The sequence below is a fragment of the Vigna umbellata genome, chromosome 1 (genome assembly GCF_029865625.1).
Source record: "Vigna umbellata cultivar VRB3 chromosome 1, Vumbellata_1.0, whole genome shotgun sequence".
NCBI lineage: Eukaryota > Viridiplantae > Streptophyta > Magnoliopsida > Fabales > Fabaceae > Vigna > Vigna umbellata.
Genome location: NC_142165.1, coordinates 43656672 through 43671632, shown reverse-complemented (window position 1 = coordinate 43671632; position 14961 = coordinate 43656672). Strand labels below are relative to the sequence as shown.

Below are 14961 nucleotides of genomic sequence, written 5' to 3'. Positions count from 1 at the left end.
AAAAGAATGTGAGTTGAATACAAGTTGGGCTTTCGAGGTGGGTCCAGTGTCCACTGACAACAGTCCCACATCGACTCAACTCATGTTTTGATTTTGTATTCGTATCCTGCGAACAAGCTTCCCAAGCTTCCCATGTGAAATAAATCAATCCCAAGCCACAAGTACCTCATAGTATTTCTCAATCAACACAAATTAAATCTCTCGTCAAGGGGACAAAAATTTCACCAGAGTTAAAATCATTACTACTTTTTCAATAATCATTTATAGTACAAATATACTTTCTATTTTCCATTGCAGTGAAGCGACTTAATAACTCCATCTTCAACATTTAACCTTGTTTTACGTTTCTTTCACTATAAATCATTGGGTATTTCAAAATTCAAATTTTGAATAACATCATGGTTTGATATGTAGCATTAATTGGTCATCATTCTCACAGTGAAGGCACATCATATATTTATGAAGGAGTTCTTTGAATATGTAGCTCCGGACCTTCTCGTTTTATCGTGTGATGAAAATTAAAGGAAGCATAGAGAGAAGCAGAAGCGCAAGTTTTCTTTCATCACGTGAGATCTATAAACCTTTGCAGGGTAAGCACATGATCTTTTCTTTTTCTTTCTTTCTTTCATTTCTTTCGCACAACTATATATACCTTGGCATCTATTCTTTCTTGCATTCTTTATTTCTCTCTTTTTTTTTCAGTTTTCAGTTCCATAAGGGGTTTCCAATTATAAAGGGTGCATATGGGCCAACAAAAATCGTGGTGTGAGTGTGCGAGACAAGTTTTGGTGTGGACCCACTCACACAGTATGATCTTTTATTGCAAAATGGGTTGTCTTGTGAGTTTTAGTGTGCTGGATGATCCATCATGGATCATGGGGTCGACCACCTTCACGTGACCACCTTCACTGTGTTGCCCTTCATGCTTGTCATGTGTGTGTGCACACACACAGCACAACACAACCTCATCATCATCATCATCATCTTCTCTTATTCTCATCCACCTTGTCTTTATCCAACTGAAAAGAAATAAAGCTAAAACAAAAGTTATTTTAGTAGTTTCAATCAATTTCTTAACTAAGTAAAATCAAAGACCCCCAAGATTTCACATCTCATTGTTGTCACATTACGGACAGTGATAAAGTGAAGTAGATAAACTCACTAAACCAAATTCACGTGAGAAAAAACAAAAGCAAATCAAAAACCAAAGCTACACACTTCTCTCGGACCACATCTGTGGACAGACACCTTTGTTTGTTTCCTCCAAGTGCCAAAACCAGGTGGTTATGTATTCTTTTATATGTTTCCCCTCTTACAGTTAAACCTTCTTTACAAAGTGGTGTTTTTGAGCAACAATTAGTACAAGGGATAATTCAAAATTGCAATTTTTTATACTTAATTATAAAGTTGGACAGAAGAAGAGCACACAAACAGATCCATAATTGTAGTTATTATTGAAGAAAGAAACCATAGACGTATAAAAACATAAGTTTTTGAAGTAAATTAATAATAAAAATGTTCCCCTATAGTTGGTAGGTTGAATTCTCTTGTTGTTGAAGCAAGGGATCCAAACATAGTCAATGATTCCCGCATGACCGTATCCTTGATATGATGAAAAAAGGGCCAAAATTCACATGTAAGAAATTCTATGATCTGCAGCACATTCTTTTGCTTTGGCACTAGCTACCTGTTGTTAATAACTCACTTCGAGTGTTGAGCCATTCCATCTCTGAAATGCCCACGTTAGAGCGTGACAGTGAATATACCTTCCCTATAGCACAGTAGCATGACACACCATTGATGTGAATTCATGAGTTGGAAAAGCAAGAAGAAAGCAACTGTGGAATTACAACATTAATAACAAATTAGTTGGCATGTCTATGGAGGCAACGGAGGTAGGTTGAAACTATGAAATTACCCTTACCCATATCCTGATTAAGCACTTTCATTTCATTACTTGTTGATTGAGAAGATCATTGGTCAATAATAAACCCCAAAAGGGTTCCTTTTTGTGATTTGAGGGAGGTAAATGTTTGCATGAACCGATAATACTAATCTTGCAATCCTTAATTTTTTGGCAAAGTTTAAAAGTGGAAATCATAATGAATAAAGTGGATTAAGGGTCCCTCTCGTTGAAAATGTGGAATGGGACCAACTGGGTTGCCAGCGACGATGATGCTCTGAAAAATAATATCATTATATAAGGTAGAAACATCAACATCTTTATGGTTCCCACTTTTGTGTCTCATAAGATGGACCTCTGTGTCTGCAACAGTAGTCAAGTCTCGCAGCAATTAGTTACCATGCATCTTTAGTTTAATTTTGTGGCAACTAATAAACCCTAACTCGATCACGATCACAATCACCATCACAATAACATTTCATGGTGAGTTAGTGAGTTAATTAGGCTTGGTCTTTGAGCAAACCCAACTTTATTGTGACTTTGCCTCTTTGGTTGTGGGATTAGACCTTTGGATTACACTCGAAAACCTAACTCAACTATTGAGGAAACACCACTCAAGTCCAAAGGAAAGCGTGATTGTTGGATCTTCTAAAGGAAAATCATTTTGCCTTAAAAGAATATAAGCTTTCTTTTTTATTCAATGTTTCAAACTTTAATTTTTATTAAAAAATATAAGTCACGCTCACACATATCTTAAACTAAACTATATAGTAAAATTACATTAATCCCTTTTACAAGATCTTTCTGGAATAGTGTTTATTTTCTTAAAAAGAAGCAGACATGTAATAATTGAAAGGAGGCCATGACAGGAAGTTGCACATTGGAATTGTTGTGCAGATGGTGAAAGGAAGGAATATTTGATGAAAATTTTGAGAGAGAGAGAGACTTAAATTAGCATAGGTTCTACATGGTACGCAGCCAAGAGAGAGGTAACTTAGAAGCAAAAAGTTGGATTTTGCCTTTGCTGAAAGAAGGTGAAAGAGGAAAACATTAGCATATGTTCTACCTTGTGATTTGATTGTTTCTATGAATAGGGTTTAAGATTCATGTCGATTATACATAGTATGTGTTGATTATAAGGAGCATGGACCCCAGTTTAAAGAGGTGTGGACTGTGGTTAGGTTTGGCAGTTGTGGTGTGCATTGAAACTTCATAGCTGGACTTTCTTTCATTGGTCCCTCTAATGGAATGTAATTTTTAATTATCAATTAAAAATATTAAATGTCTTCTCTTTATTAATTCAAAAGTGAATGTGATTGACCCATTTTTAATATAAAAACATAATATTTAATTTGAAGAATTTTGTGCAAAAGTGATTATGGTTAGAAAAAGTGATTTAGAAAAAAAGGTTGCATGATATATAGGTAGTTTGTAGGAAGATGAAATTGAATGGACTTAGTAACCATGTGAGCTTTTAAGCCAAGTTATAATTGAAAGGAGAATGAAAAGGAAAAGTATATATCTACTTCACCTTCTTCATTCCCCCACGTATTCTTCATCTTTTAAATGAAGGAATCTTCACAATTATTTTTCGCAGGGCTTCCTGTTGGTGGGTGCAATCTTTAATGTCAGTTCACTGCTGCTTTAGCTTTCAGTTAATCTACTCTCCTATATGCTTTCCATAAAAGATGTGATACATGTGGATATTTATTTTAATTTATCCTTACTTAAAATAGAAGAGAAATCTTCGTATTAATTAGATATAAGCATATTACACATAAGTATAAATGTAGATAAAATTTGATTTTTTTTAAAAATTAAATACGAGATCGAGTATGTACTGTTTTATTTTTGTCTTTATCTTTGTTTAAATGTTATTTTTTTTTTGTTTTAAAATATTGAAACATCTTTATAATTTATTTATTAAGTGATCTAGAATATTTATATTAATGTTTTTTATTCTTTAGTTTCATAACTAACTTATTTTTAAAGCACACATTTAATACTTTTAATTATTCTACAATTATTTATAACATTTATTTAAGTGTTATTCGGTATTTTCTCTTATATTTATACAATTATAACTTCTTTATTAACATTTGATATTGGAGAAAAGAATATGATTATCATTTTGATATAAATATTTCTTAAAATGATTTTTTTTTATTATGATTTTTACTTTTTGGTCTCTAGAACTATTTTTGTCTTACTCATGAACTTATCTTAAACCTCAGAACCATGTGAGCTAAAATGATTTAACTGGTTTGACCGGTTAATTAGTTTAATGATGAAAAGATATTAATTATAGGCATATGGGTTGTTTTTATAAGAAGACTATTGCACCCACTTCAACGTTTCTCACCTCGATTTCTCAACATTTAAATGTATGAAATAAATGTACTCGAAAACTTCACCTATATAGAACTATTTGTTTATTTCCCAGTGGTTAAATCTTAACTACTCTTCTGTTTTTTTCAGTACTATACTCTAATGTCATGCTCGACTAAATTTGGAAACCAAGGTAAAGATCTGTCAATATAAAATTCTAGTACAAAATTCAATTTAATTCTTTAATACTAACATCAACTTTTTCGTTTTTTACCAAGTTCTTTTATGATGAAATAGATTACGGAGGAAAACTAGTTTTCATAATATTTCTCAAATCCATGTTATACAAATGCTTTATTATTATACATAGAGCTGTAAAAATGGGTCACAACCCGCCAGTAACTCAGTTCACCATGGGTTTGAGTCAGATTGGATTTGAAAAAATTATATTTTTTTATGCTGATTAGATTTCAATCCGGTTCATTTAAACTCGGCTCATGTGGGTTGAACCCGTGGTGGGTCGGGTTAGCCTACCAACCTACCTACGTAAATTTATTTTATTAAAATTTATTTTTAATTTTATAAAAAAAATATTTATTATTTTGTTTTTGCTTGAAAAAGTTATTTAAGTTTCTTATTTTCAAAATTAATTAAACACTCATGTTGGAAGTAAAATTTGTTTAGATTTGAATTATAGAAAGTTTGTAATTTTTTTATTTAAAAAAATTATAATTAAGTGAGTCAGTGAGTCAACCCATTTACCCATCAATCCGTGATGAATCGGGCCGAGTTTGAATTTTTCTGGATCGCTAATAAATAAGCCGTGTTGGATTGACTCACTAAGTGACAAACTCTTGGTGGACTGGATAGGACCAGGTAACCTGTTTTGACAGCTCCGTTATATATTACTTCATTGTATTATATTATTTAATTATTAATATATTTATAAAGATATATAAAGGAATTAAAGAACCAATTCTTATATATATATATATATATATATATATATAAAGAATAAGATAGTGATTCTTTATATATATACTTTATATTTATATATATATATATAAAGAATATAGAATCGATTGCATATTTATAAAGATCAAATAATTAATTTTTTATATTTATAAAAAATGAGATAATGGATTTTTATATAAGGAAATCGATTCTTTTATGTTTTAAAAATAATTTTTAAATCATGTTTTTTTAAATCATGTAATGCGCTAAAATCAAAGAAAGAAATAAGTAATTTAAGTTGTATAACATGATTTTCTTTCATAAATTTTTTTATGTGAGAAAGTTCTAGGTATGTCATTCATAATTCTTTAGTCATTTATTCTTTTAATTTTGTCTAAACAAACAACCTTAATACTCGCTCTTTCTTATTTATGAGATATCGTGAAAAGCAAATACAATATTAAAATGTTTTATATTATATTAGTAACTTTTAAAATATTGATAAATTATATAACCATTGATAAACTATGTATTCTTTTTCTAAATAAAAAACAAATCGTCAATTTCACGTGCTATAAAACAAATTCATTGGTTTATTCAAAATATTACTATTTATGCACGTTGATTTTATTACTTACTAGACATTAATTAGTCAATAATTCTTTCAAAACAATTGTATGATTTCAGATTCTATTATATGACAATGATTACGAATTGAAAACGAATTTTAAGAATTTATTTAAACAAAGTGTATCCAATATGTTTTTAAAAAGATTTATATAATAATGTATTTAGATATAGTACTTGAGGTACGATGTTAAAACCTCACCGTCTCTGACGAAAGTAAAGAAATAATTTTCTAATGAATATCATATTACATCTCAATTTCTTGTAGAATGTAAAAGAATGTTGAATTGTAAATAATTCATAATTATTTTTTTTAAAGTATTGTTAATATAAAATGTAAATATAATTTTTCATAACATTTAAAATAGAATAACGAATGACAACAAATGTTGTTGAATATTTTCGATTTTTGAAAAGAGAAAAATAATTATATGTGCACTATATAGTGTCATAAAGAAATAAAATATTTATCTAAAAGTAATAAACATTAATAACAAAATATTATATTAAAAATAATAGTAGTAAAACATTATTATCTAATTCTAAATATAGATTACTATTATGATTTTTCTTTCAGTCAATTTTTCTTATATATATAATTTGAAAAGAAAAAAAAACCTTGCCACTTCTGTCAAGAAAATCGATATCACATTAGTCAAAATTGTCTGGCAGACAAATTGGTAAAATCCAATTTAATAAAAATTAAATAAATTATAATTTAATTTTTTCTCAAAAATAAAAATAACATAAAATATTAATCATTTTTGTATTCCGTATATAGACATTTTACTATAATAAATTTTTGCTTACATCACTCAAATTTCAATTTAAATGACGCAAAACTTTTATTTAAACCTTATACGCACTTTAAATATTTAGCAGATCTAAATTAATGTCTCATTTTAGTTTTTACTTTTAAAATTAAAATATTTTATAATATTAATATTATTTCTGCATTTTAATTATTAAAAATATTTCTATTAATATCAATTTGATCTCAGTAAACTATTAAATATTGACCCAGTAACTTAATTGATGTAATGCCCAATTAGGTTTTAAAAATCGGTTCTCATTCATATTATTTATTAAAATAAAAGTGTAAGTGTTATATTAAATAAAAATTGACACCTTAATAGGAATAAATCACTCCCTAATATAATGTTTTAAGGTTTTACTACGTGAATAATGTGGGGTTAAATTTACTTATTCATAGTAAAAATCTGCATGAATATCAAGCAACATCTTATACAAAAATAAAATTATAATCATTAATAGTTTTTTTTTAAATACTTACAATTTTTTGGAGTACGTGAAGCTTTCAAATAAGTCTAACTAATCAACGAAAATTGGATTTTAATATGTAAAAGCATTAGATTCTGACTTCATATAATTAGTAATAAAGCCAAAGACAAACATGTATGATTTAACCTATCTTTTTCTGTATTCTTAAAGTTAGGAACGAGCATGATTTAACCTAATTTACTTGTTTGATTCCGTCCAAGTTAATTTATATGAATTTAAAATTGTATTTTGGATAATCTAATATAGTCTTACGATTCTTTTGAAAGTACATATAATTTTTTTAACACTGTGTATTAATGATAGTTTTTTATTTAATAGAAAACAAATAAATAATTAGTTTGATAGAAACTTGGTTAGATAAAACCAATGATAAACTTATCCCACGCGCCCATTCTCACCAATATTTAATCTAAAAAATTAATACCATGAATTATTAGGGAAACATAGAAAGTGCCAATAACATAATCATATTTCGAGTGCTTATAGGATTCGTAGGCGAACTCCACAATTTTAGTTAAGATGTCATTTTCACGACATAGAAAAAGAACACAAAAAATATTGATTGTTGTGATTTTTTTTTCCTCTCGCAATTATTTACATAAGATCCCGCCCAAATATGCATGTATATTTGTCGGCAGCTGACAGATTATATACATGAATATAGAACAATAAAGTTATTTATTATTCTCACACTTTAGCCTCAAATAACCCCCACAGAAACAAATTGTATAAAATTTTGACCTGATTAATTTTGTTTTTAGAAAATGTTGTCAGGAGAATATAATTATTAACCAATTTGTTTTTACACAGAAAAAGTCACACATGCAGTGAAAGATGGGTTGCTTATTGTGATCATTTTTGGGGGTCCAGATGTCAAATTCCACAAGAAATTAAAAGATGAAGCTAAGAAAATACACAAAAGTACACATTTAAGTGGGTCCTCTTAATTCAAGCATCCAATATAATAAATAATATGATAAGGACTAAATAAAAAGGAATCCAACAAGACAGTAAGAAAAACTTGTATCAATGATATGATTAACTTGTATATCATAAGAAACTTTAGCCTCTTTATTTATATCATAACTAACTCCTGCATTTTATGAAGAAGAACATTGACTATTCAGTATTTCTGAAAATAAAAATCCCAAACAACTTAGCACAATTGAGTGGTGGCCTCAACAAGGACGAAAGTACATAAATATTTTCATTGAAATTATGGTTATTTATAGTAAGTAATATTTTGAAAATGTTCAGACACATTTATCAGCATTAGCATCAAAGCTCTTCTCCTTCTTCTCATGTACCAAACTCAGAAGAAGCAAAAAAGAAAGTAACATTGTTATTTTCAAAAGGACAATTGCTAATCTTCTTGTGAAAAGTCATATTCCGACACTTGTACAATTCGATAAAGATGAAGAAAAATTCCACCATTTAATCTTGCACGTGGTATTCTCTTTTAAAGTTTTCCAAGAACTCACACACAACATGATGTCTTTAAATTACTCAGCGTGATTTTTTTTAGAAATTAATCTAAGAAATTTTACATTCAATGTCTCTAATTTATGAATTTCATCTTCCATGGAAGAAAAGAGGCAAACTTGTGGATATAAACCAGCAAAAAATGTTTTTTTTAATTTAATTTAAAGATATGGTCACTATTCCAACGACCCACTTCAATAATTTCTTTTTTGTTTGGTTTGAAATTCCCTTTCATCCATCATTGTTAACAATGTAAAGCAAATACCTCGCAGGAATGTGGAAAAATCATTTTTTTATATACGCAGGGGCAGGTAAATTGTTACGATAATTTTAATATAAGGAAAGAGACAACGTAGAAGACCATCATTATTAACGAATAATGACAGCTCTCCTAAAACGAAAACCATATACGGGTTAATTATTAATAATTTTTTTACCTCCTGTTAGAAAAACATAGAGAGAAATAGACATATTTATTTCTTGAAATGGAATTAAACATTGATTAATAAAATTAATAAAATAAATAAAACAGAGAAGGTTCGAATTAAATATTAAATTGTTATATGCATGTGTCACCTGGTTCCTTGAGAACTGTTCCAAATACACAAGACAAGAACATCACGTAGGAGATGAGATCTACTGGCTCTGTTTGCTTTCGATTTTTTGGAGGCCGCTCCACTCACTTTCCTTCCTTAACCGGTTTTCGTTTCAACGTCACTTCACTTCACCATTGTGTTCAGAACCGCTGAGACTGTGATCAGCACGCTTTTTCCGCCTGGACCACCGGAGCAGCATTTACCGGCGGTTTTGGGAGTTCCCGTTGATGACGTGGATTTCCGGTGACCGAAATCTATCTGGGTTGTGGGATCAGTGACATGAGGAGCTGAGTCGGTGTAGTGGTGTGGCTTGTGAGCGAAGATGTTCAGATGGAGGAGTGAGAAACACAAAGTCAAAGCTGTTTTCAAACTCCACTTCCATGTCACCCAGGTAGCTAAACTTGGTTTCATTTCACAATGAAAGCTTTTGTTCATTAAATTGGGAACTTTTAGTCGTTTGATTTTGTAAGGGTCAATTTCTCATGGCGAACCAAAGTTCGAATTTCGCCAGAGAATGGCCACGTTTAGTATTTGAACAGGATTGTTCCGCAAGGAAGATGAGATGAATGTGAGAATTGAAAAAGAAATGTTTTAAATTCGTTTCTCTTGGTCCCGTTTGATTTTGATTTTGATGATGGGGGAACAATGCAGCAAGCAAGTGGGTTTGGCAATGAGAAGGTCAAACTGGAGATTTTGACTTTGTGGTTGGTGTGATTTTCAGATGGTGCAATCTGGGGTGGAATCTTTGGTGCTTTCTATAGTTCCAGGCGACATTGGAAAGGTAACTACGAGGTTAGAGAAAGCAGTTATTCGTGGTGGAGTTTGTAGATGGGAGAATCCTGTCTATGAAACAATCAAGCTTTTTCAGGAGCCTAAGACTGGGAAATTCAGTGAGAGAGTATATTATTTTGTGGTTTCAACGGTAAGGAGTTTGAAATTTTCTGTTTGTGGTTGCTTGTTATGTGTGTCAGATTGTGATCTGGTTTCTGTATAGGGGTTATCAAAAGCTAGCTCCTTTGGGGAAGTCTCTGTAGACTTTTCTGAGTACGCTGAGGCTACGAAACCCTCCACTGTCTCTCTTCCCATCAAGAATTCTCATTGTGAAGCCGTCTTGCATGTTAGTATTTGGTCTCTCCCTTTTTCTAATAACAAAATTCTGTAGCATGTTTTTTACTGCAATGCTGATTTCAGTGATTCTGATTTGCTGCTTAATGGACAGGTGTCAATCCAGAGGCTGCAAGAAAATAATGATAAAAGGTATGGTAGATTGCTATGGATATTTCTATTTTCAGGTTATAGAATTTGCCTCTAAGTTGTTTCGGATGATGAGGTTTCTTCTTGTCAAATAACATTTGCAGACAGCAAGAGGATTGTGAAGATACCGAACTAAAGCCCAATGATAGAAGTTTGAGGACCTACTTGAGCAATGGAGAGATAGATGCAAGCTCGAAAAGTGATTCTTCTGAAGTAAGGTTTCACTCGTTGGGGCTCGAAGCCTAGGAATCACTTTGGCTTGTTTATGTGTCGCAGTTTATAAAATCATAACTAAATTTTCTTTTGGTAACTTTTTTGCTTTTAAGATTGGTTGTGGTGGTGGGGTGGTTAGGTCTGTTGATATTTTACTTGAAGATTTCCTCAATATGTAATTTCAACTGTCATATATACTTTCAAAGGTCAAAAGTTGCTTGTTTTCTTTGCTTCTATTTTGGAGGATGAAGTTGTATGGAAATAATCAATTTCCACTTTCTACATTTTCTCAGGATGTGTCTGCCAAAGCAAATGGCAATGGAGCTGAATTGAGTGCTGATTGTAGGACATCCAGTGGATCTGACATTACAACGTTAAGTTCTGATGGAAGCTCTGGACTTGACACACCCAGAGAACTAGGAGTAATAAATGGTGGCATCCACGCCAACAACAATGGTTTTCTTTCAGATGTTAGCCACACATCTGATCCCCAGAAACCTGCTGTAAATGATATTCATCAGAGATCACACTGGGAATGGTCTGGTGGTTCAGAACACAGTTTGAGTACGGATGGCTCAACAAATGGTTCTCAGGATGCTCTTCCTAGGGAAAGATCCCATCAAACATCTGATGTGGAAATTGGAAGACTCAAGGCTGAACTTGCTGCTTTGGCCAGGCAGGTGGATGTGTCAGACTTGGAACTGCAGACACTAAGGAAGCAAATTGTAAAGGAGAGCAAAAGAGGACAGGAGCTCTCAAAGGAAATCGTTTGCGTCAAAGAGGAAAGAGATGCACTCAAGGTTGAATGTGACAATCTCAGATCTTTTCATAAACGAATGGAGGAGGCCAAACTGAGTAATAGGCCACCCTTGGATAGTGGGGATCTTTGTACTCTTGTTGAAGAAATTAAACAAGAACTGAAGTTTGAGAAGGAGCTGAACGCAAATCTCCAATTACAGTTAAAGAAGACACAAGAGTCTAACGCTGATCTAGTTCTTGCTGTGCAGGACCTGGATGAAATGCTGGAGCAGAAAAATAGGGAAATGTGTAGTCTTTCCAATAAGAACGAAGAGGGTAAAATTTCCCGAGAGTCAGAAGGAAAGTTCTGTAATTCTGAAACGGATGATGAACAGAAAGAATTGGAAGAGCTAGTTAAGGAGCACACCAATGCTCAGGAGACTCACCTACTTGAGCAAAAGATTATAGATCTGTATGGTGAAATAGAGATGTATAGGAGAGACAAAGATGAGTTAGAGATGCAGATGGAGCAGCTTGCACTAGACTATGAGATATTGAAACAGGAAAACCATGATATTGCATATAAGCTGGAACAGAGTGAACTGCAAGAACAATTAAAATTACAGTATGAATGCTCTTCTCCTCCTGCTGTCGATGAAATCGATGCCCATATTCAGAATCTGGAAAATCAACTCAAGCAACAGTCAGAAGAACTCTCAAATTCTCTGGCTACCATCAAGGATCTTGGAACCCAAATCAGCAGATTAGAGGAAGAACTGGAGAAACAAGCCCAAGGATTTGAAGCTGATCTAGATGCCGTGACACGTGCCAAAGTTGAGCAGGAGCAAAGAGCCATTCAAGCAGAAGAAGCTTTGCGAAGCACCAGACTTAAAAATGCTAACACTGCTGAGAGGCTTCAGGAAGAATTTAGAAGGCTCTCAATGCAAATGGCCTCTACATTTGATGCCAACGAGAAGGCTGCCATGAGGGCATTGACAGAAGCAAATGAACTTCGTGCACAGAAAAGACTGGTGGAAGCAATGCTGCACAAAGTCAATGCCGAGCTTCAGTCAGCCAAAACTGATTATGAGGTAAAACTGGATGAACTTTCCAACAAAATAGACATGATGGCTGCTCAGAAACAACAGATGTTGTTGGAAATTGACGACAAGACCAAGCAGCTCGAAAATCAAAAGAAGCGTGAGGAACAAGTTGGTAGGGATTTCTTTGAAGAGATCCAGATGCTAAAAGGTGAAAATGAAAGGCTTAAAGTGGAGATTTCATGCCTCTCTGAGAACGTAGAAAAAAGAGATATCTTAAGAAATGACTTGGAACTCGTGAAGAAATCGCTTGAGGAATCTCAGGCTCGGTTAAATAGTAGAACGGTGGAAAGAAATGAGCTAGTGAGTGAAATTGATCTGTTGAAAAAGGAAGCAGAAAGGTCACTTGATGAGCTAAATAGGATGAAGCATCTCAATGATGAAAAAGAGATTGAGACTAGAGTTTTGCAGTCAGAGTTAGAAGAACTCAGAGCTCAATACAGTGACTTGAAAAGGGCCTGTTTTGAGGACGAAGCTGAGAAAGAAAATCTAAGAAAGCATGTTTTCCAGCTAAAGGGTGAGCTTAAGAAGAAGGACGACGCATTAACCAACATGGAGAAGAGGTTCAAGGATAGCAATGGACGCACACAACTTTCAGATGGAACCAAACACAACTCAAAGAACAAAAAAGGTGCTTCAATTCCTCAGAGTGCAAAAGAAATAGCAAATCTGAGGGAGAAAATTAAAACACTTGAGGTAATAACTTCACAAATCCCAAAAGCGAATTCTTCTATTGGCATGCGTTTTCTTAGGATAATTTGTTTTTCTCTAGCAGTTGAGGGAAGTATATTAACAAAAGAGTTATTTGTGGCAGGGCATGATAAAGTCCAAGGAAACTGCTTTGGAAATGTCAGCTTCTTCATTTTTGGAGAAGGAGAGGGAGCTCCAATCCAAAATCGAGCAACTAGAGGACAAAGTTGAGGAATTCAATCAAAGCATTGCTTTGCAAAAGGTATACTTATCAGCATAACTCAAGCAATCTGCAAACATAAATAGATAAAAAATTGAGAGTCTTAGTGTCAACTGCCATATCCATTAAACTGCTCTGATGAAGGATGCAAACAAGAATATTCCAACTATTTATTTTATTTATCATTTTTCTTAGGCAAGGTTTCATAGTAATAATTATTGCAGTGTTGGTCTATGACCTTATTGAATCATATATCAGTAATAAATATAATTGTCTTGCATTTCAAACAGGTTGATGAGGATAAGGGTATTACTACTTCAAATGATACTACAAGCGTGGCTGAGGAAAACGGTGTTGCATTGACATTGTTGAATAGGTCTGTGTTCTTTATATTTTCTGTACAACATCAAGTATACATAATTCATTTGTTTCATTATTGATCACTTTCTGTTCATTGCAGTAATTTATATTTGCCGGGGAAAGAAGCAGAAAGATCCACAGTGGATGATAATGGAGATGGCAATCTTTGTGAAACTTTAGCTGAATTATCGCTGTTGAAGGAAAGAAACAACTTAATGGAAACTGAGCTTAAAGAGTTACAACAAAGATACTCAGAAATGAGTCTCAAATTTGCAGAGGTAGAAGGTGAAAGACAAAAGCTTGTTATGACTGTAAGAAACCTCAAGAATGCTCGGAAGGCTCAATGACTTGTTCAAGTTCATCACTGGAAAATGGAAACAGTATAAAATGAATAAATTAATGTGTACAATGGCAAGATAAATATGCATTTTCTTCCCCTTTTCTTAGCCTTTTTCTTCCTCTTCTGAACCGTAAACCATTTTATAGAGTTATCTAGCAGTTTGTGATGTTTTTAAGTGCTTCTTAGTTACTGATAGCCTTCATCAGTTTTTTCATTGTATCCTTTTTTTTTTTCTTATGCGTTTATATATTCATATTCTTTTATTGTATCCTTTAACTGATATATGATATAATACAAATGAGCATTTCTTTCATTGAATATTAATGTGTACACCTTTTTGTTTTGCATTTTCATTCATATTCTTTTATTGCATTCAAGTTAAAGTGTGATAAAAACGAGCACACTCACCAACGATTGTTACATGCAGTCAAAGTGGACTGTGGTTTTATCTCAGAATTATGATACAAGAATATCCGATCAATGATTAAAATTAATATGAATAAAAGAAGAACAAAAATTTAATCTCAATTTATTTATTTCATTTGTAACTTTATTATTTCTTTTAAACCTCTCTTCAATTAGCATTCTTTTTTTAGATTGAACAATAATTTATAAAGTAATATTAAGAAAAGGGAAGTAAGTTCTGGCTAACGTATTTTTCTTTAAATGTGTAAATTTTTATGTGACATCCCAAAATATATAACAAAGTATATACGTAGAATGCATCAATTATAATAATAGAAACAGTTAGGAGTACGCAATAGATGGAATTAGGAGTACAGTTATCCAAGTCTGACTGGAAAACTTTAAAATATAAGTACAAGCTCATAATTCTCCAAAATACAGATCATGCT

General features: G+C 32.3%; 1 protein-coding gene across 1 annotated transcript; it reads left to right on the top strand.

Annotated features, from left to right (window-relative positions):
* The first annotated feature begins 9169 nt into the window (after positions 1-9169).
* LOC124820571 (uncharacterized) lies at positions 9170-14425 on the top strand. Its single transcript, XM_047292287.2, has 9 exons — positions 9170-9583; positions 9914-10114; positions 10187-10309; positions 10412-10449; positions 10551-10659; positions 10953-13193; positions 13312-13449; positions 13698-13783; positions 13868-14425. The coding sequence occupies exons 1-9, from the start codon at positions 9515-9517 to the stop codon at positions 14112-14114; spliced, it is 3252 nt and encodes a 1083-aa protein (XP_047148243.2). The 5' UTR covers positions 9170-9514; the 3' UTR covers positions 14115-14425.
* The last annotated feature ends 536 nt before the right edge of the window (positions 14426-14961 follow it).